This window comes from Pinus tabuliformis, chromosome 6, assembly GCF_031772625.1.
Source record: "Pinus tabuliformis cultivar Carrire ecotype Pingquan chromosome 6, CPIR1, whole genome shotgun sequence".
Classification (NCBI taxonomy): Eukaryota; Viridiplantae; Streptophyta; class Pinopsida; order Pinales; family Pinaceae; genus Pinus; species Pinus tabuliformis.
In genome coordinates this window covers 1,334,981,707-1,335,004,599 of record NC_142292.1, presented here as the reverse complement: position 1 = coordinate 1,335,004,599, position 22,893 = coordinate 1,334,981,707, and the positions used below count along the sequence as shown (strand labels likewise).

The following is a 22,893-nucleotide window of genomic DNA, read 5'->3' as shown; positions in this document are numbered from 1 at the left end:
GATATTGTTGTTTTCAAAGCCGACAATGGTGGTGTTGTGGTTATTTAGATAAAGAGGATCACCGAAAGAAAATGTTGGACCACATTTGTAATAGTGGTAGCTACGGGAAGTTTAGTAAGGATCCTTTAAAGAAGATCTCCAAAAATGTGGCTCTTGCTATAAAATCTGGTAGCTCGGTTACCCATTTTAGTCATAAACTTATCGAAAGTAGCCCTCTTACCCCCAGAATCTATGGCCTTCCAAAGATTCATAAGGAAGAGGCTCCCCTGAGATCCATTGTCAACACTGTAAGAGGGTTGATCTATCTTCTTGCTAAGTATTTAGCCCAGAAGCTTGAGCCCCTTGTTGGCCTTACAGATTCCTTTGTCAAGGACTCCTCAGTGTTTGTCAATGAGTTAAAGGGTATTAAACTTGATCCTGATGACATGCTTGTGAGTTTCGATTTTGTCTCCCTCTACACTAACATCCCTATCAATGAGGCCATTGAAGTCATCAAGCATATTACGAATCTTGATACGGCTAGATTAATTGAGATTTGTCTCACCTCTACTTTCTTCACTTTTGATGGTGAATTCTATGAACAAACTTGTGGTGTTTCCATGGGTTCCCCCCTCTCCCCTATGGTGGCTAATCTAGCCATGGAGGACTTTGAATCAAAGGGCTTGGTCTCTGCTAGTTTTCTTCCTAAGATGTGGAAGAGGTTTGTAGACGACACTTGTGTCATTTGGTCCAATGGTGAGGAAAAGATGGACCCTTTTTTCCATAATCTTAACAACCAGTCTAGGTCCATAAAGTTCACCGTGGAATATGAAAGCAATAGTAGTTTGCTTTTCCTCAACGTCCTCCTTTCAAGGAAGGATGATGGTTCTTTTTCTCATTAGGTATTTCGTGAGAAAACTCACAGAGAGCAATATCTTCATGCTAAATCTCATCACTTCTCGACTCAAAAGCTTGGCGTTCTCAACACTTTAGCAATTAAAGCTTTAAAAGTTTATGATGAATACCATCTTAATTATGAGAAATATCATCTCCTTACTGTTTTCTATAATAATGGGTACAGTAAGCACCAATGTATTAAGGCTTTCCTCAAAGCTGACAAAGGTCCTAAGATTAAAAAGGAACCCAAGGATCGATTTTCAGGGGTGCATCTCCCATTTATCCAAGGGACCACAGACAAGATTGTGAGGATCTTAAGGAAGCATAAGGTTCCTTTAACCTTTAGACTTTTAAATACCATACAGAGCTCCTTAAGATCTATAAAAGACCTGGTGGGCCCTAAAAATATGAAAGGTGTTTACGTTATCTCGTGTTCTTGTAGGACTCCCTGCATAGGTGAGACTGTTCACTCAATTAATCAAAGGATTCATGAGCACGCTACTAACATCAAGCATGGCAGGACCCACTCCTCTGCTTTGGCAGAACACGCAAAAAAGTCTAAACATCACATATGCATTGATGAGGCCTAGGTCATTGCTAGGATTAGTCATTTCCATCATCGAAAATTCAAGGAAGCCCTTGAAATTGAAAGAAGGCCTATAAATCTTAATAGAGACGCTGATTAGAAAATTCACAGATGTTGGGTCTTTGCCGTGTCTTCTTAATTTAATTTAATTTAACTTAATAATTTTAACTTTATTGAATTTATATTTCTTTTCATTTTTAATTTCTCTTTTTTTTATTGCGTTTATATATATATATATATGTTACATTTTATCTCATTTTATTTATCCTTATTTATTTTTAACTATTTTATTTTTTTGTTTTTATTCAGGGTTTTTACTAATTTTGACTATTTTTTCTTTTTTATTATACTTTCATTATCTATTTTTGGAATTTTTATATTTTATTGATTTTCAAAATAAAATAAAATAATTTATTATGAGGGTCTTGACTCCATTAATTATTAGGGCCTTAATTCTTTGTTTTAAGTTTAACTTTAAATTTTTAATTTTTATTTTAATCCAATTATTTGATTATATATCGAACCATAACTTAATATTTATTTTATTTAATGTAATTTGATCTTATTTATTAAAATAATATTTTTCAAAAAGTAATTGTTTATTATAATTATAATTTTATTAGTGCCAAGATCTGGCTCTCATTTTCTTGACCATGAACCAGCCTGCCTAAATTAAAAAATATAACTTTATTTTAACATTTTACAATATTTAATTTAGTTGTCTTTATTATAGCTATTTATTGCTGCCAAGATCTGGCTCTCATTTTCCTGACCGTGAACCACATACAAGAAGCCTGCCTAAATTCGAAAATATAACTTTATTTTAGCATTTTACCATATTTAATTTAGGAGTTGAACCACATACAAGAAGCTTTCTTAAATTCGAAAATATAACTTTATTTTAACATTTTACAAAATATTTAATTTAGGAGTTGTTTTTAGTTTGATTTTTTGGACTTTCTGGTGTCAAAATCTCCCAGAAAAAAAATTGAGATCAAATCTTGATTTGTATTATTTAAACTAGTTTTTTCACTATATAGATTCAATAAGTCCAGTAATAACAACTCCTTTAATTTTTTTCCCAATATTTTGGGAATCGCTTCTTTAAAACGGATTTACTTGAAAATACCGAGAATTCAAATCACTAATCATAACACATAAAAGAGTTCAAAATGTGAGGGACAGTTGCCATGGCAGCAACGGTAATGAAAACATGAAGAGGCTATGCAGTGAAGGGAGGTTGAGGGAGGTTATGAGCGTTCTGGAAGTTGTTCAACAGCAAGTTCCATTGGACCATAATACTTATGCTTCCCTCTTGCAATTCTGTGCCAACACCAAGGACTTAGAGCATGGTAAGCGAATCCATGCTCACATGCTCCTCAACGGTCCTAATGTTTATGAAAACGTCAATCTTAGTACGAAGCTTGTCAACTTGTATGCCAAATGCGGAAGTCTGCTAAATGCACGCCTTGTCTTCGAGAGAATACCCAGACCAAATACATTTTCATGGACTGCTATAATTGGAGGATATGCCAGACATGGGCACTGTGAAAAGGCTTTAGAGCTCTTTAACCAAATGGAACAGACAGGTGCGAAGCCTGACAATTTCATTGTTCCCTGTGCTCTTAGGGCCTGTGCTGGTTTGATGCATATTGAACGGGGAAAGAGGATCCATGGTTATGTAATCAGAAGTGGGTTTGAGTTGGATGTGTTTGTGGCTGGTGGTCTTGTAGATATGTATGCCAAATGCCATCAGGTGGAGGATGCACGCTTAGTGTTTGACAAAATGCCTCAAAGAGATTTGATCTCATGGAGCGCCATGATTGCTGGATATGCCCAAAATAGGCACACTGATGAGGCCTTCAAACTATTCAGTGAAATGCAGTTTGCTGGCATGGTGCCCAATGTAACTGCGTGGAATGCGGTGATTGCGGGGTATGTCCGGGAGAGGCAGTTGGAGAACGCAGTGAAAGTGTTTCAGCAAATGGAAGTTGTAGGGGTTAAACCTGACGTGATCTCTTGGACCTTGGCTATTGATGGCTATGTGCAGAGCGGTCGGAGGGAGGAGGCTATGGAACTCTTTGGTCATATGCAATTAGCAGGGATTAAACCAGATGTGATTACATGGAACATTATGATTAAAGGGAATGCCGAGGGTGGTGATTATGATCAAACTTTGAAGCTCTTTAGTCAAATGCAAATGGCTGGCATAAAGCCCAATTTGGTTACATGGAATGGCATGATAGTGGGTTATGCCCGGAATGGGCAAGGGGAGGAGGCCTTGAAACTTATTGCAGAAATGCAATCAATGGGCATAGATTCAGATGCGATCACATGGAACGGCCTGATTGCTGCATATGTGCAGAATGGGCATGGGGATGAGGCTTTGAAATTCTTTCGACAAATGCAACAGGCCCACATAAAACCGAACTGCATCACAATCACAAGCCTTCTCCCGGCTTGCACTCCAATAGCTGCATTAGAGCAAGGACAGGAGATCCATTGTTATGCAGTCCGAATTGGTTTCGAGTCAGATTTGTTTGTGATGAATGCCCTGATAGACATGTATGCTAAATGTGGCAGTTTAGAAGATGCATGCCAAGTTTTCAAAAAAAGCTCTCAAAGAGATGTGGTGTCATGGAATGCTATAATTGTAGGGCATGCTCTTCATGGACATGTTGATGATTCCCTCAAGCTCTTTAATCAAATGCAACAAGAAGGCATGAACCCGGACCATGTCACCTTTGTTGGCCTTCTCTCTGCATGCGACAATGCAGGTAGAGTGAAAGACGGCTGGCAATACTTTAACTCTATGTGTTATGAATTTCACCTCATTCCTCATGTGGAGCATTATGCCTGCATGGTCAACCTTCTTGGTCGTGCTGGCAATCTGGATGAAGCCTATGCCCTTATTAAAGATATGCCATTTGAGCGAAATGCTACTTTGTTGGGGATCTTGCTTGGTGCTTGCAGAAGCCATCATAATGTTGGGCTAGGAGAACAGGTAGCTAGAGTCCTTTTTGAGTTAGAACCTGAAAATGTTGGAAATTATGTGCTGATGTCAAACATCTATGCTCGAGCTGGCAGGTGGGCTGATGTAGCTTGGGTGAGAAATATGATGAAAGACAAAGAGTTAAAAAAGATCCCAGGTTGCAGCTGGATTGTTGTTAAAAGCAGGGTGCATGTATTCAATGTGGGAGACAGTTCCCACCCACAAATGGAACAGATTATTACAATGCTAGAGAGCTTGGCTGGAAAAATCAAGCAGGCAGGATATGTTCCTGACACGAAGTTTGTTCTGCATGATGTAGAAGAGGAGGAGAAGGAGCATGTTCTATGTGGTCACAGTGAGAGGCTAGCCATTGCTTTTGGGCTCATTAATACATGCCCAGCGACACCTATCCGGATTATCAAGAATCTCCGTGTGTGTGGGGACTGTCACACTGCTACTAAGCTCATCTCCAAGATCGTTGATCGAGAAATTATCATAAGAGATACCAGCCGTTTCCATCATGTCAGTAATGGACTGTGTTGTTGTCATGACTATTGGTGAGATTAATTCAACTAAGCAAAGCACTGAAAGAAATCTTCCGTCCCAACTAGATGTAAAGACCTTAATCTTCTTAAGGTTATAACTTGGAGCCTGGCAGTGAGGACCTTGATATGCACTAATAATGTATGTTAAGTCCTGGGGTGGTATGTGACCCTGGGCAGAGTGTTCCTTAAGGTTTTTAAGGTTCTCATTCTTGATGTGACTGTAGGGTTCCTGCTTGGAGAAACATAAGGTTCAGCTTCACCTAAACGTTCTTGGGTTATATCTACATTCTGTCTTGAAGCACCAGAACTATGAGGTACCAGAAGAGTGATCACCTTCTGGTTACCGTGGAGGTTTCATGGGGCATTAAAGTCTCGTTGCAACACGTTCCAACTAAATATCTGTCTAGGGTCCATTAAGCCCTTTAGAATAAGGCATAACAGGATCTCATATATTGAATTAAAGATCATGAATTGAGATCAGTTGAATTTGTGGTCTCAAATGCTACGCAAGGATGGTAAGTTTCACACTTCCAAAGAGATGGATCACAATCAGAGAAGTCTTAGCTTGACTAAACCCGCAGGGCAGTAAAAGGACATAAATCAGATTAACAGTGCTGAGAATAGGAGCAATAAGTTTAGCCAGTCCTTGAAAATTCAATGGAGCTTAAAAGCTATTCTTTTGCTTCTGGATTGGTTTCTCTCTAAACGGCCCAGTTTGGCCTTTTGGTTAAGGATCCAATCCATGACTGTGTTGGAAATAATACTGAGAGGGGGGGTGAATCAGTATTATCAAGCAATTTACCAAATCTTCCTTATTTGATCTTTTGAATTATTCTTGCATATCAGTACCATAAAATAATGAGCATGAATAAAGAAAATAGACAGTCACACCAAAGAACACAAGATGTAAGGTGGAAACCCAATGCGGGAGAAAACCACCTGCTGCAATATGTCTCTATCTTCTTTCAAGAAATTCTTTTTACAATGATTTTGTACTGGTGCAGTCCTTTACCAGCATGCAGGCTGCAACCTGCAGAGAGCTACAACTCTCTCTCGTTTTCCAGTCTCTCCTGGAAGGGAGCTACAACCCCCTACTTCTTTTTATGAAGAATCAAATGATCAACAAGTATACAACAGATACAGTCCACTACAAATATCAGATCAGTAATTACAGAAATAACCCAGAACACCTTATGAACAGAAATATACAGTCAACAGATCATCTTAAGACAGGGACGCATATTTTCTTTCTGTGACCTGCGACTGGACGCAGTCTACCTTCCACTGTTCTGCGTGCCGACGCACTGTTCCTCTATGCTTTGCTGCGACCGACGCACCCAGAAACACTATCGCGCCGCGTCTTTTGCTTCAGAGACGCACCCAATAACACAGTCGCGCCGCGTCCTTTGCCTCAGAGACGCACCTGAGCCTTTACTGTACTGCGTCCCGGCGCACTTTCCCTTCACTGAACCTGCGTCCCTTCAGATATAAAAGATATGAGGACTTCAGAACCAACCCAAACACTCAGATCCACAGATCTGATCATGCGCCATAGAGATCACAGTTCATTAGAAGATTCGCCTTCATAGATCTGGACTAGATCTCACCAAAAGATATTCAACCAAGATGATACTTAATCCAAATGAACTCCTTTGCTTTATATAGGCAAGCTTCTCCCCAAAACATGGAACAAAACCACGAGCCGACACCATAGAAACACAAAACCGTCGGCTAGATACCACACAAGAAACCCCCACGTGCTTTTCTCTGCCTTGAAAAGTGTGCACTGGGCGGACGCACCTCCTGAACGGCTGGCCTGCGTCTCTGGACGCGGGTTCTGTATGGTATATCTGCGGGGACGCACTTGCTGAACATATTTCCTGCGTCCTTCTTGATTTATCACCTGAATGGGTTTGCCATCAAGGACAACACCTGAATCATAATGCCAACAATCTCCCCCTTTGGACTTGATGGCAACCACATAATCTTCAGTTTCACTCTCCCCCTTTGACATCAAGGGCAAAGGGTATGCTCCCCCTATGCTCATGCATCTCCAGATCTGTAACCAGAAATCCATCATGAAGGAGATAGAGACATATTGCAGCTATTTCCAAGATCTCCTTCTCCATAATGCCAACAATGCATTATGTGCTCCCCCTGAGCCTATACCACCAATAGAAAGATGATCAACAGTAAGATGATGCATCAACAACCCCCAGCTTTTGCCTGAGGTATTCAAAAGTGTCCCTGGGCAACGGTTTGGTGAAAATATCAGCAACTTGTTCCTTAGAAGGAACATACTCCAACTTGACCTTCTGTTCAAGTACTTGTTCCCGGAGAAAATGGTACTTGATTGGTATGTGCTTGGTTTTTGAATGCATAACCGGATTCTTTGAGATGCTGATTGCACTTGTGTTGTCACATAAGATAGGGATTGGAGGAGTACAAATGATTTGATAATCCTGCAAATTCTGCATCATCCAAAGGAGTTGGGTGCAACAAGATGCAGCAGCAACATATTCCGCTTCAGCTGTAGACAAGGCAATTGAACTCTGTTTCTTGCTGAACCAAGATACCAGTCTGGGACCCATAAAGAATGCACCACCACTTGTGCTTTTCCTGTCATCCACGCTTCCGGCCCAATCTGCATCTGTATAAGCATGAAGAGTGAGATCTGTATCTCTAGGATACCATAGGCCATAATTTTGAGTCCCTTGAAGATATTTGAAGATTCTCTTCACTGCTTGAAGATGAGTCTCCTTTGGATTTGCCTGAAACCTTCCAACTATTCCAACTGCATGCATGATGTCTGGTCGGGTACCTGTCAAATATAGAAGGCTTCCAATCATAGATCTGTAGGTTGGTTGATGTACTGCTGCAGATTCGTCATTTGCACTGAGACTACATCCTGTGACCATGGGTGTACATACTGGTTTTGCATCTTCCATGCCATATTTCTTCAAAATCTGCTTGAGATACTTGGTTTGAGATAAAAGGATTCCTCCTTTCTTTTGTTGGATTTGCAAACCAAGGAAGTATGTCAGTTCTCCTAGCAAGGACATCTCAAATTCTTTCTGCATGACCGAGGCAAAGCTTTGACTCATAGCTTCTTCATTGCTGCCAAAAATAATGTCATCTACATACACAACAAGTATTAGCAATTTGTCATTTTCAACTTTTATATACAGATTGCTATCTGCTGAACCTTTTAAGAAACCTTGTTGATGAAGATATTTGTCCAACCGGTAGTACCAAGCCCTTAGAGCTTGTTTGAGACCATAGAGAGCCTTTTTCAATCGGCATACAAGATTTGGATCATTTCTAAGAATGAACCCATCTGGCTGTTCAATGTACACTTCTTCTTCCAAGTCTCCATTCAAAAAGGCTGATTTCACATCCATTTGAAATACTTTGAAGTTCTGACAACTTGAGAGAGCAAGAAACATTCGGATGGCCTCAAGTCTTGCAACAGGAGCAAAAGTTTCTTCAAAGTCTATTCCTTCTTGCTGTGCATACCCTTTACAAACAAGTCTGGCTTTGTTTCTAATTACTTCTCCATTTTCATTCAATTTATTTTTGAAAACCCATTTTGTTCCGATAACATTCTTATCCTTTGGTCTAGGAACCAGCTCCCAAGTGTTGTTCTTTTCGATTTGCTCAAGTTCTTCATCCATTGCTTTCACCCAACATTCATCTTTGCATGCCTCTTTCACATTTTGTGGTTCAGTAGAGGAGAGTAATGCCAAATAACTTGAAGCTTCTGCAACTGTTCTTCTAGTTTGTATACCTGCTTCTTTTTGTCCTATGATCTGAGATTCTGGATGGTTCTTTTGAACATATCTGGATGGAGTCTTTTCTTCTATTCTTGTTCTTTCTTCTGCTTCTTCGTGAGGTCCTTCTTGAGATTGTTCTTGCGGTTCTTCTTCTTCATCATTCTGTCTTTGAGGGTAGCTTTCATCTTCTTCAATGTCTTCACGATGTATTTGCCTAGGAATGTATCCCTTCTCATCAACCACTACATCAATGCTGTCAACAATTCTGCCAAGTCTTTTATTGTAGCATTTGTATGCTTTGTTATGTGGAGAGTAGCCAAGAAGAATTCCTTCATCTGCTCTAGGATCAAGTTTGCCAAGTTGCTCCTCAGTATTCTTGATATAGCATTTGCTCCCAAAGATTTTGAAGTGCTTTACCGAAGGAGTTTTACCACTCCAGAGCTCATGAGGAGTTTGAGTGCTGTTCACTCGGACATTTGTCTTGTTGAGAATAATAACTGCCGCATGTGCAGCGTCACCCCAGAAGGTTGCAGGAGTTCCTGATTCATCAAGCATAGCACGAGCCATTTGCTGGATTGTTCTGTTCATTCTTTCCACTACTCCATTTTGCTGAGGAGTTCTAGCTGTAGAAAATTCTCTCCTTATCCCATGTTCATCACAGAAATCGAAAAATTCATTTGAAGTAAATTCCCCACCTCTGTCAGATCTGAGACACTTAATTTTGTGACCTGATTCATTTTCAGCCAAGGCTTTGAAGGTTTTGAATTTTTCGAATGCTTCATCTTTGTGCTTCATAAGACCTAACCAAACAAACCTGGAGAAATCGTCAATAAATAATATCAAGTATTCCTCTCCTCTAGGTGTTCTTTTTCTGAATGGTCCACATACATCTGTATGTACTAGCTCAAGGGGCATGCTGGCTGATCCTTCTTTCTCTGGAAAGTTAGTTCTGGTTTGTTTTCCAAACTGACATGATCTGCATATGGTGTTGTCAGGAATTTTGATATCTGGAAGATCGCGAACTGCCTGATATTTGCAAGCTTTCCTTATTTGTGAGAAGCTTAGATGTCCCAACCTTCGATGCCATAACCAGTGCTCTTCATCCTTGCTTAGATAGCATTGTTGTTGTCCTTCATCAAATATGTATAGATTATTTGGAGTTCTTTTACCTTTGAGAACTGTTTTACCTGTATCAAGATCACGAACAAGACACCCATTTGATCTGAATATAACCTCGGTTCTTTGATCACACATCTGGCTTACACTTAGAAGATTATGCTTTAGTCCATCAACAAACAAAACATTTCCAGCCTTAACATCTTCTTTTAAAGGAGCAATACCTTTTCCTTTTATAGTTGCAGGAGTATCATTTCCAAAAGAGACTTTCTTTCCCTTTTCTAAATTAGAATAAGATTCAAGTTTTTCTTTATCACCTGTCATATGCTTTGAACATCCACTGTCAATGTACCATAGATTTTCTTGTCCTTCTGCATAGAATGCTATCCCACATCTTTCTGTTTGAGGTTCCTTTATTTTCCATGTTTTGGTGCCTGAGGTTTGTTCTCTTTTTTGTTCTTGTACCTTTCTTTCCGGAAACCTGCTTCTGCATTCAAAATCTTCATGTCCAAAATTATTGCAAATAGAGCATTCAACTTCATTTTCAAGAGCTGAAAAATTGTTGTAGGTCCTTTTTGTAATCCCTGTCTTACTTCTTTGCTTTTGAGCTTCCCTAGTCATGATTGTTTTATACGCAACACATTGAGCTGCTTTGTGACCAAAGTTATGGCAAGAAAAGCATTGTCCATTGAAGAAGTTTCTGCGATTATTGAATCTACCAGCCAACTGATTGTAATTTCTATTTTCATCTATTCTTGAACCAAATTGGGAAGATTTTACCTGTGGCTGGTTGTGGCTTTTGTTCACTCTTAAACTGGATTGCCCCTGATAGTTTCTGTTTGACGTTTGTCCCTGCTTTACCTGATGATCTTCCTTGTGCTCTTGCTCATTTCTTCTTGCTGCATCAAGATAACTTTTTGAAGTGGATGCTTGAGAAGTTTCTCCATTATAGCCCAAACCTGTCTTATTTAGAGGAGAGCGCTGCACACTGATAATCTCATCCAAAGTTTCAGATCCTTTGACAAACTTGAGATTAATAGTTTTTGTTTTCTCAATTTCTTTTCTAAGACCAACAATTTCTCCTTCTAATTTTTCAAGATGTTTTTCCTTTTCATCAATTTGGAATTGTAGAGTATCAATAATCATGTTCTTTTCTTCTATGCATCTCTTGAGTCTAGTAATTTCATCATAAAGGTTATCCACATCTACAGCATCCTCATAATCATCATCTTCAAATGCCATTAACAACCTATATTTATTACCTTGTTCATCTTCATCACTGTTTGATAAGCCATTACTATCTTCATGGGTGTAGTAGCTTTTCTTATTTGCACTTTGTTTCTTGTTCCATCTAACTGGTTCCTTTCCTTTATCCTTATAAGGGCATTTTGCAGCATAATGACCTACTCTTCCACAAGCAAAACATTTGAAAGGTAGCTTACCTCTGAACCTTCCAGAACCTCTTTGAAGATTTCTGACAAAATTTGATTCTTCTTCCTCTTCTTCTGGAACATGACTTGCTTCATAGTGATCTTCTTTGCCTGATGCTTTAAAAGCAGCTTCCCTTCTGTCTGATGAACCTCCCTTTCTCATTTCATAAGCAGTTAGAATTCCATGCAGCTGAGACATAGTGAGAACACGGAGATTTTCCTTTTCTTCTACTGCAGATACTTTAGATTCAAACTTGGGGGATAAAGATCTTAGAATCTTTTGAACTACTATAGTCTCTTTTATTTCTTCACCCAAATTTTTCATACAATTAACAATCTCATCTACCCGAAGAAAATAATTAGCCACACTTTCATCATTATACATCTTGAGAGTCTCATATTGAATCCTGAGAGTTTGAAGTTTAGCTTCTTTTACCTGTTCATCTCCTTCATAGCTAGTGATCATTTTGTCCCATATCTCTTTTGCTGATTTGAAGTGCATGACCTTCATGAACTCTGTTTGAGATATACTTCCTAATAGAGTACTGACTGCTTTTGCATTTGTTTCATACTGCTTTTTCTCAGCTGGATCTGTAGGAGTAGCTGAAGGAAAGGCATAGCCTGATTCTACAATGTTCCAAACTTCTGTACCAAGAGATTGAAGATATGCAGTAACTCTTACCTTCCAATAATTGAAGTTTGTCCCATCAAAAACTGGTGGCCTGATTGATGCTTCTCTCTCGTAGTTGCTCATGATGAACGATCTACCTTCAAGCGATCAAGCTTTTCTGAAGGACCTGCTCTGATACCAATTGTTGGAAATAATACTGAGAGGGGGGGTGAATCAGTATTATCAAGCAATTTACCAAATCTTCCTTATTTGATCTTTTGAATTATTCTTGCATATCAGTACCATAAAATAATGAGCATGAATAAAGAAAATAGACAGTCACACCAAAGAACACAAGATGTAAGGTGGAAACCCAATGCGGGAGAAAACCACCTGCTGCAATATGTCTCTATCTTCTTTCAAGAAATTCTTTTTACAATGATTTTGTACTGGTGCCGTCCTTTACCAGCATGCAGGCTGCAACCTGCAGAGAGCTACAACTCTCTCTCGTTTTCCAGTCTCTCCTGGAAGGGAGCTACAACCCCCTACTTCTTTTTATGAAGAATCAAATGATCAACAAGTATACAACAGATACAGTCCACTACAGATATCAGATCAGTAATTACAGAAATAACCCAGAACACCTTATGAACAGAAATATACAGTCAACAGATCATCTTAAGACAGGGACGCATATTTTCTTTCTGTGACCTGCGACTGGACGCAGTCTACCTTCCACTGTTCTGCGTGCCGACGCACTGTTCCTCTATGCTTTGCTGCGACCGACGCACCCAGAAACACTATCGCGCCGCGTCTTTTGCTTCAGAGACGCACCCAATAACACAGTCGCGCCGCGTCCTTTGCCTCAGAGACGCACCTGAGCCTTTACTGTACTGCGTCCCGGCGCACTTTCCCTTCACTGAACCTGCGTCCCTTCAGATATAAAAGATATGAGGACTTCAGAACCAACCCAAACACTCAGATCCACAGATCTGATCATGCGCCATAGAGATCACAGTTCATTAGAAGATTCGCCTTCATAGATCTGGACTAGATCTCACCAAAAGATATTCAACCAAGATGATACTTAATCCAAATGAACTCCTTTGCTTTATATAGGCAAGCTTCTCCCCAAAACATGGAACAAAACCACGAGCCGACACCATAGAAACACAAAACCGTCGGCTAGATACCACACAAGAAACCCCCACGTGCTTTTCTCTGCCTTGAAAAGTGTGCACTGGGCGGACGCACCTCCTGAACGGCTGGCCTGCGTCCCTGGACGCGGGTTCTGTATGGTATATCTGCGGGGACGCACTTGCTGAACATATTTCCTGCGTCCTTCTTGATTTATCACCTGAATGGGTTTGCCATCAAGGACAACACCTGAATCATAATGCCAACAGACTGAAAGGCCTCACATTCTATTCTCACAAGTGGTTGTCTAGCCGTGATCAGAAATTCTACAGGTAAAAGGAGTAATGAAGTTGATTTCTTGCTAGACTAGCTATTTTGGTTAACGGTCCAATCCACAAGTAAAGTTTTTGTGTTCTACTCCCACAAGCAATTGTCAACTTGCGACAGGAAAAAAGGATGATTAAGTGGGTTCGTTGCCAAATGTCCCGGTTTGGCATTTTGCTCGATCCAATCCACAAGTAAAGGGTCTTGCATTCTATTTTAGGACAATCGGGAAGTTTTCCTAGAGGCTCCTCGGAACTTTGAAATTCTTTAATTGCTTCCATTGCTTTTTGAATTAAGAGTGGATCTAATAGAAAATAGAGGCAGAGCTGCATAAGCTCGCGTCCTGCCAAGGAGCTGATCAGCCACACCTTAGTGAAATTCAAGAGGACCACTCCCACGACATCTTTTAGGACAGCTCAGATCCAATGCAAGAAACAAAAATGTGCAGAAGTTCAGCGCATGTATCCTGTCTTAAACGCAAAACGATTATTATTCATGGCATTCAATGTGCTTGCATGACTATTCTCATGATATATGCTTTGGATATTTCATTTATCCTGTAGTTCGGGAATCTGCACTTTGATGTGCTCGCATCAATTTTATTAATCCATTATGATTTGATCTTGCGGGTTATGAGGACTATGGTAAATCCTATAAAAGTGGTTTCTTGAATGATATTATTCACTGTTATTTTTTGTTTATCTTGTGGTCTTTTGGAATTGATTTTATGAATATAAAATCTGCGGTACTCCATCTCATCTCCAATCTCCTCTTCATCTTCATCTGTTTTAAAGGACTTTGTCCTATGGTTTTACTAATTGTTTAACAATTACTTTCTTATAGGATCTTACTCTAATCATTTTCCCAAAATCACCTTGCTATCATCTTTCTCCTTTGGGGTTACTTATGGCTAGTGATTAACCTTCCTCTTTGGGGTTATTTAAGGGTTTACAATTAACATACGATGTAATTTTCATTCAATAAGGTCTATTAGGTAGTTAGTTGATGAACCCAAAGGTCAAATGGCAACCACTAGAAACGTGGCCATGGCGAACAACCTTACTAACTTGGGAAACCATGTCTTTGGCATCAAAGACAATGTTTTTAAGATTGACCAATGCATTTCTAAGATACACAAACCATAAACAAAGTTTGGTAGCATGAAATCAAATTTCAATAGTATGAGAGCAGATATTACTTGCACTAATAGGCATTTACATTCTAGCATTTCCATCCTACACACAGTTGGGTAGTTCCCACATTTGCTAGAGCAAGAGGAATGGGTTCAATAATCCAACAAAGATGGACCTTGCTCAAGGCCACACTTTCACAATAGTCTGCACTAGCAGTGCCATTGGCTTACCAAAGTAGATTTGAACATATTTGATGGTTATGACCACACAAATTGGGTTTCCTAGATGGAACACTACTTCTCCATCCAAGGCATTACCAATGATAACCAGACTTGGGGTAGGGGTATTATACTTGGATTAAAAATTATGATAATGGTAGCAATGCCATATTAAATTATATGGGGGATACATCACTTGGAGTCAATTTATGAAATCCATCTATGCATTATTTTGAAATAGAGACCCATTATTCAAGTTGGTTGACCAAGTTGTGCCCAACAAGAAAAAAGGAAGATTTTATGGTAGCTTTTTTAGAAATTGGGGATTTACATAGAGGACATGATCAATTCATTTTTGAAAGACTATTTTATCAGTGAATTGGAGGAGGTTCAAGCATATGTCCGAATGACTCACCTAGCTACTTGGTTGGAGGGTTCTCGATGATCCAGATTTGATCATTATATTATTTTTCATCTATCTCAATGTTTTTAGAGTCGGAAAATTAAAGGAATCAACTTGTAGAGTCATTTTTATCTGTGGGTCCTAGTTTGGAGAAATGGGGTCTGAAACCATCTGGGGCCATTTTGAGATATTAAATGAAGTTTTTGGGATCTGAAATCCATTTCTTGTACCATAACCCTGAGTACTCTTCTATAGTCAAATACCTTTTCAACAGTGCAAGAAAGATGTCAGTTGGAGTTCGTATGCAAAAGTTAGGCCTTGTGGAAGTTGACCTTTCGATTGGACCACCATAGTTTGAGAGGATGCTACATCAACCCTCGTTACTTATGCAAAAGGGGCTAGTCATGTGTGGACTAAGAAGACTCTAGAATGGTCAAATTTGTAACTTTAGTGAAGAGTTGAAGTATTAAGCCGCGACAAGCGCCATGTTAACCCTAAAACTCCTTATTAAGTCGTAGATATTGAGTTATTACATTTATATTGTTATATTATTAATGTAGGCTAAAAGCTTTCATTGTACCCTTTCATTATAATTGTGTCATTTGTCTCCTATATATACCAAAGAGACCTAGTCTTAGGATCATCAAATCTTAGGTTTATACATTCTATTCATTGCAAATGGAGGTTGTCCCCTCAAAGTGGACTATAACTATTAGTTGCTTATCAATTTTAAGGTGCATGGTTCATAACATTTGGTATATAAGCATACCAACTTAGGATTTTGCTAATTCAAAAAATTCATATTGACATTTCTGATGAGCCCCAAAAATTGGTAACTTTATGGGCTCATTTTGCCTATTATTCTCGATTAATCCACCATTCTTCATAGTTTTATGTATGCTTTTGAATATATTTATGTTAATTGAATGAATGAGAATAGTCACTTGACCACAAAATTTACTACGTGCTTATTGCAGATTTTTGAACGTCTTTTGGACCAAGATCAGGCATTTATGAGCAAGTTGACAACCAAATATGAAGGAACAAGGCTGAGGATATGTAGGAGGGATGTCTCCTGCACTAAGTGACCCTTTCCTCGAGTTCTCCACCATCAGCTCGGAGTTCAACAACCCACCGAAGATGATTTCAAGGGGCAGCGGAGCAGGTTTTGTGGAGTGGCTGATTAACTGCAGTTTTGAACAGCCAAGCTCCTAAAGTTAAGGAGGTATGTTGAGAGTCCTTGTGTTGCGTAAGTAGGAAGGCTTCAAGCCTTGATAGTTTAGCTATTGAACAGTGGTTTTTTGCACTTGAGTGCAGCTCTGCATTTCAGCTCATTTTCGAGCTCTTCTTGTAAACAGTTTTGTGACATGACTATTATTTTTTGGGTAATGGAGATGAATTTCGCTTTGCACCAGCTCTGAGATTTCTTAGTTGGCTGTAGCTCTTGGGGTTGGGCCCAACCCAAGTGTCAGTACCTCCTTTGTGTATTTTTATGTGTTTTCCTTGCATTTATAGAATAATTTCTGTTATTTAGGTTAAGATCTTGCTTTGTTACTTAGGTTTCTTTTGATGATTAAAATAGCTTTTTATGCTTCAGGTTGATTTGGCAGTTTGGTAACAGAAAAGATCTGCAAAAAGGCCATCAAGCAATCATTGATCTCATTTCTCCCTCCTTGGAACCATGAGCTAAGACCAAGGCATACTTACTGCTACAAAAACACTATTTTTGCCTTTCAATGCAATTGCTAGTGTTAGATTTTGAGTTGAAAAAGTTGATACCGGTTGTACTTACATGTTTAGATCTGTTCTTGTTTAGTTTCCATAACTATCTTGCATGATTTCCTGTCTATAAACTTCTGTTCATCATGTTTCTGGTTTCTAGGTCAAAATAGATAGATCTCTGGTTTTTCTAGTCTTTGTTCGATCAATTTTGGAAAATAGTGTGCAGAGTACCTGTAATACATTTCTACCTACCCTTCCTCCATCATCCAACATGTTCCAGCCTCTAATCCAAGATTCCTTCCCTTCATTCGCCACACTTTCCCAATTTGCCCTAATTTCTATATTTTTGTGCAACATTGCTTTCTCCAACTTGAACAAATCCAACCATCTTCATCACTCATGAGCTTCATTTACCAAGTCCCACACCTTTTAACAACCTTATCCATTCTTCATTTCCACTTCCCCACCATTTTTCTCCATCAATCCTCTAAAATCCTCTTTTGGCCATTCCTGTAGAACTTCTTGTAGAACAACCTGTACAACCCCTGCAAACTTCCTGTAGAAGTTCACGTGAGCAGTTTTTCGAGATCTGATTGCTGTGAAATTCTCTGGAAGGGTGCTAGAGACCCCTTAGGCCCTCTTCTCACCTTTCCAACCTCCTGCAAGCGCCCACTCCATTTCCTTTCGCCAATCAACCTCTACATAGTAAAAAACAATTAAAGCACATGCATAATAATTTTGCAAAATTACTCAAAAATACAAAAAGATGTTTTTTTTCCAGATTTACTTCAGAAGTAGCTTAGTCACATGCATTTTACCTTTCCAAGAGTCAATGGCATCCATTTTCGCAGCTTTCATCTCTTTTCTTGCACTAGTAGGATTAGTCAGTAAAACTAGGGTTTGCTAGGGTTTGCATTTTTTTTAGCTTTTATCTTCTTTCTGCAAGTAGACTAGCATCTTTTGAGTTATCTTTCTTCCATCACAGTTAAAAGCTTCTTCTAAGAGCTCATAGAAGTTGGTTTAAGCTCCTAGCGAACTTGTGCCAGCTGATCAAGTGACACCCTGCAGAAAGAGCTAGTACTTGTGCATATAGCACCGTCGCTTCCAAGTTTGTTATGAACAACCGGGTTGATAAAAGTAAAGAAGGGAGTCCCAGGAGTTGCATCATCATTGCTGCAATACTGGAGCCCACTATCTTTTTGGCGTCGTTGCCAGGGAAGCGTCAGAGTATTTGTGATTGCTGTTTTTCTTCTATTTTTTACTACAATCTTCTACTAAGTAGTTTATTTTAGCAAGAGTAGAGTAGTAGTTTCATTTCCATTTTTGCAATTTCATTTCATCAAGCATATATTAGACATTCCCCACTTTCATAGATTAGCATTTCAATTCTGCAAGCATAGATTAGCATTTCATTTCTGTAATTTCAATTCTGCAAGAGTAGCCTAGCATTTCAATTCTGCAATTTCATTTGAGCAGCATAGATTAGTCATTTCCTGCTTTCACTTCAATTCTGCAATTTTCATTCCAGCAAGGTTTATTTTAGTTAGTTGCAATTTGTTGTTTAATTAATTCAGTTTTGTAGGTACAAGCAGAGAAAAACACAAAAATTAACCAAAAATATTTCATTTCATGCCTCGTAGGAACAGAGACAATTCAAGAAAATTCTTACCCAACACCCCCACCACATCACTAAGTCGCCATTCTCTCTTCTTCGGTGGCAGTGATCCAGAAGAACCTATAGGTGAACCTCCAGAGATATACGAAGATCCTATAACAAAAGAAGAGCTAGAAAACATTCATTCTGAGACCATGGCTGAACACAGAAACGGTATAGGAAATGGGGAGAGAATAGAAGGCACCTTTCCCATCCGAGAGACCAATGGGGACACAAAAATGAAAAACAAAAGTCCCTCAGCCTTACCTCACTTCCATGGATTGACCACTGAAGACTTTGATACCTTCTTGTTTGAGTTTGCTGTCATTTGTCAAACTTATGACTATGTAAAAGACGAGAAAAAGTTGAAACTTTCCCTCTACTCTCAAGGATGCAGCACTATGCTGGTTCATGGGATTACATGAAAACAGTATCACAACTTGGACTTAGATGCAACAAGCCTTTAACAACAAATACCGGGATTACTGTAGGTCAAAGGGAACAAAGGGAGAAATCTTTTGGATGACCATGGGAAGTGATGAATCGTTAGAAAACTATGAAGAAAGGTTCCAACTCAGTTATAAAAGGGCCAGGTGCACACTTGACCCCAAATCTTTGAAGCTGATTCTGCTCCGAGGAGTCCCTGAAGACCTTCTTGATACCCTCCATTTGCTGGTTGAGGGAGACATCTACCAGCTACCTTATGATGACATAAAGACTGTGTTTAGAAATCATTCTAGGGCAACTCGGAAAAAAGGTAGGGGGAGTCAATTTTCAGCCAGTGCCACCTTATCCAAAAACGAGTTTGTAAATCAGATGGAAAACCTCAAAAGTGAAGTGAGACAGACCATTGTCATGCAAATGGATGCCTTCCGAATCCAACAGAAGCAAGAGGAAGCTGAGAGGGATTTGGCCATCTTTTGTCCCAAATGTACAAGGAAGCATCCCAAGAATGAGTGCCCATTGCACTCCATAGAGGTATGTTTCGTTTGTGAGGCAGACCACCCTACAAACCAGTGCCCAACCTTACCCGGATTTAAAGCTATGTACCAAGGGGCTGAAGGAGCCACTGAACCACTCTACTTCCTGAACCAAAGGAGGCCACATGGACCCAGACCTTACTAGCAGGGGATGCAAGGGACATCCTAGACTTATTACAACCCCAACTAATCCACTCACATACCTTCTTGGGGTCCCCTTGCTCATCCTTCCTGGTCCGCACCCCCTCCTTGGTCATATCCATCTCAATACCATACTCAACCTACTGCTCATTCGTTTCATTCTCATGTTCAGCCACAACCTCAGTGGAATGCACCTCAACAGGGATGGAGGCCCCAGTACAACTCTCCTCTCGCTATTTTTCCTCCACCACCTGCTCAACCACAACCATTACCTCCTGCTCCTCCAAGACAACCCCAGATGCCTGCTCAACCGAACCCGAACCCCAATAACAGACAGGCCCAACAGGTATATACTGGAGAGACAACATGCCCTACCTATGCTGTGGAGATTCAGGAGATCAACCTACGATCTGGGAAGGTCCTCCCAGATAGCCAACCTCCTCCTAAGGAGGATGAGGAAGAAAAACAAGAAAGTGAACCTAAAGCCATTCCACCCTTTCCTGAGAGACTAACTGGAACCACACAACCAAACCCAGAAGAGACTGAACTTCTGGAAGAACTTAAATAGTTATGGATAAAAATACCACTTCTCCAAGCCATAAAAGATGTACCAATCTACAACAAGTTGATCAAAGAGAAGTGTTTCAGGCACCCAGGCAGGCGCAAGAGGGATGCCCCAAATATCAATGTCATAGGACAACTGTCCGACCCGATGCTGGGACAAGTAATCTGTCGAAATTCGGACCCGAGGTTCAGAGCAATTTCTTCTCAAATGGGTTTTTTTTGCAACTTCTGAAATGTCGCAGAAAAAAAGTTATAGCGAAAATGCCACGATGACCTGTTTGGAGCAGCGAAACCCTAGAATCCAAAGCTCTGATACCAAATGTTATGAAACCAGCTCAAGGAAAGATAGAAAAGATAGATCAACGCCTTAGAATTTAGCCTCTTCGAGGGGGCAACCTCCTTTACATTACATAAATGAACAATTCTTGGATGATTCAAATGACAAAACCTCCTTTCTATATATAGGAGTCTAAGGAGTCACAATTTAATCCAGCCGACCTAACAATAATAATATAAAGCCACAAAAATAACAATAGAGAGATTCTATGGGGCACAGTAATAACAATATGGGGGCAATAGGGGCACAACAATATTAATAAGGGGTATAACTAAAATAGTAATGGAGTAATCACTAGTATTATAGGGACCCAACAGAGAGAGATATATGATGTTGTATGTGTGTAGAGGTGAATTGATTTAGGAGCTTGGAGCACTTTGAGAACTACGTTAACCAACACATGGTAGGACAACCACTAGTTAAAGGTAATATATACTCTCTTCACTTATTATGTTAGGTCCCTATAATACTGTTGATTCCCCCATTACTATTGTCATTATATCCCTTATTGTGGTGCCCCTATTGTCCCCATATTGTTATTAGTGTGTCCTATAGAAACCCACTATTGTTATTGTTGTGCCCTTATGTTATTACTATTAGGTCGACTTGATCATATTGTGACCCCTTAGACTCCTATATATAGAAGGGAGGTTTAGTCATTTGTATCATCTAAGAATTGTTCATTTGTGTAATGTAAAGGAGGCTGCCCCCTCGAAGTGGCTGAATTCTAAGGCATTGATCTATCTTTTCTATCTTTTTGTGCGCTGGTTTCCTAACATTTGGTATCAGAGGTTTGGATTCTAGGGTTTCGCTACTCTAAACAGTGACATGTGACACTTCGTACAAGTTCGCTCTACTGAACTAGTCTATAATCAGGTCACCATGGGAGATTTGGCATAACTCTTCCTTGGAGAACCCAATCTTGATCAGACTTGCGGGTTAGAAAGCGGACTCAAGGGGCTACTGCAGGACGTGATTTCAGATATTCGAAATCCGCAGTTACAGAGATACAACAGAGTCAATATCAAGATCTTACAAAGTGAAAAAAAAAGTGTGTAGATTTTTTTAAAATTTATTGTGCCCTTATTGTCCCCATATTGTTATTAGTGTGCCCCATAGAAACCCACTATTGTTATTGTTGTGCCCTTATGTTATTACTATTAGGTCGACTTGATCATATTGTGACCCTTTAGACTCCTATATATAGAAGGGAGGTTTAGTCATTGGTATTATCCAATAATTGTTCATTTGTGTAATGTAAAGGAGGTTGCCCTCTCGAAGAGGCTGAATTCTAAGGCGTTGATCTATCTTTTCTATCTTTTTGTGAGCTAGTTTCCAAACATATTAGCATAGTTTGAACCCACAAAATAGATCTAGTAGAAAACCCATTGTAGTCTAGCCCTTTTCCTATTATTGGTCCTAATCATATTAGTGAGAGGACCCTTGCCCCCCTCCCCTCCCACGCCAATCCATAAGAGATTTTCTCTTATAACAAAAAGGGGACTCCAGTACATTGAATCGAGAAGAAAATTGGAGATTCAAATGGTTCAAAGTTGTCAGACCAAAGTGAACCTTCCAACAAGGTTTAGGTTGTTGCCCTTACTTTAGGTTGTCCATATATAATATCCAATGGTGATAGTGGAAAATATCTTAAAAAGATTATAAAAGGAGACTTACTAGTGGAAGTATTGACAACTCTATTAGAAGAATGTTGTATGTAAATCAAAATTCCATCCCAAGTCCTTGAATGTTTCTAACTTTAACCTCTCAAGCACTAAATAAAAGTTATATTCACACCTTTTCTTTTGGATTAGTCTATCGATGAAATGTAATAGATCTCTTTAGTATATTATCAAGATTCTCTCCATGAAGTCCCAAGTACATTAAGGAATGTATTATCTCTATAAAAGTTGATGCCTCATGGAATCTCAAGAGCATTAAGATGCTTTCAAAGAACAAACTCATAACTTCTCATTTTTTTACTGGTCATATTACAAGATATAAAAGAAAATCATGTTGAACTTTTCTACTACCACATACATGTATTCATGCTCTCTTCTTGTCCTTAAGATACCCCAAACAAATTCCATGGATATGCTTTTGCATAGCCTTGTTGGACTAGAAATGGACTATATATTCCTTGCTTCTTATTACTAGGTTTGCCAATAGAACATAAAAATACAATCTTCTAATAAGCCTAACTACTTCTTTCATCTCGAGCCAATTACCATATTGAATACACCATAGTCTTCTTGACACCAAAATTGCCATTAATCTTGGAGGTGTAAGCCTCCTTTATCGAGTATACTCTTTCATCCTTTAACACACAAACTTTCCCCATATTATAAATGG

At 39.3% G+C, this 22,893-nt stretch overlaps 1 protein-coding gene across 4 annotated transcripts; it reads left to right on the top strand.

Moving 5' to 3' along the window:
* The first annotated feature begins 2,554 nt into the window (after nt 1–2,554).
* On the top strand, nt 2,555–16,856 carry LOC149263524 (putative pentatricopeptide repeat-containing protein At3g13770, mitochondrial). 4 transcript variants are annotated; one of them, XR_016259279.1, is made up of 3 exons: nt 2,555–4,976; nt 16,121–16,368; nt 16,741–16,856. XR_016259279.1 is itself a non-coding variant. In XM_089426470.1 (2 exons), exons 1-2 carry the CDS (start codon nt 2,676–2,678, stop codon nt 16,229–16,231), a joined length of 2,412 nt encoding a protein of 803 aa, XP_089282596.1. In that variant the 5' UTR covers nt 2,555–2,675; the 3' UTR covers nt 16,232–16,525. The 4 variants fall into 4 exon arrangements, 2 of the variants coding, with proteins under 2 accessions (XP_089282596.1, XP_089282600.1); XM_089426470.1 differs by lacking the exon at nt 16,741–16,856 and having other exon boundaries at nt 16,121–16,525; XM_089426474.1 differs by lacking the exon at nt 16,741–16,856 and having other exon boundaries at nt 2,555–5,011; nt 16,121–16,525.
* The last annotated feature ends 6,037 nt before the right edge of the window (nt 16,857–22,893 follow it).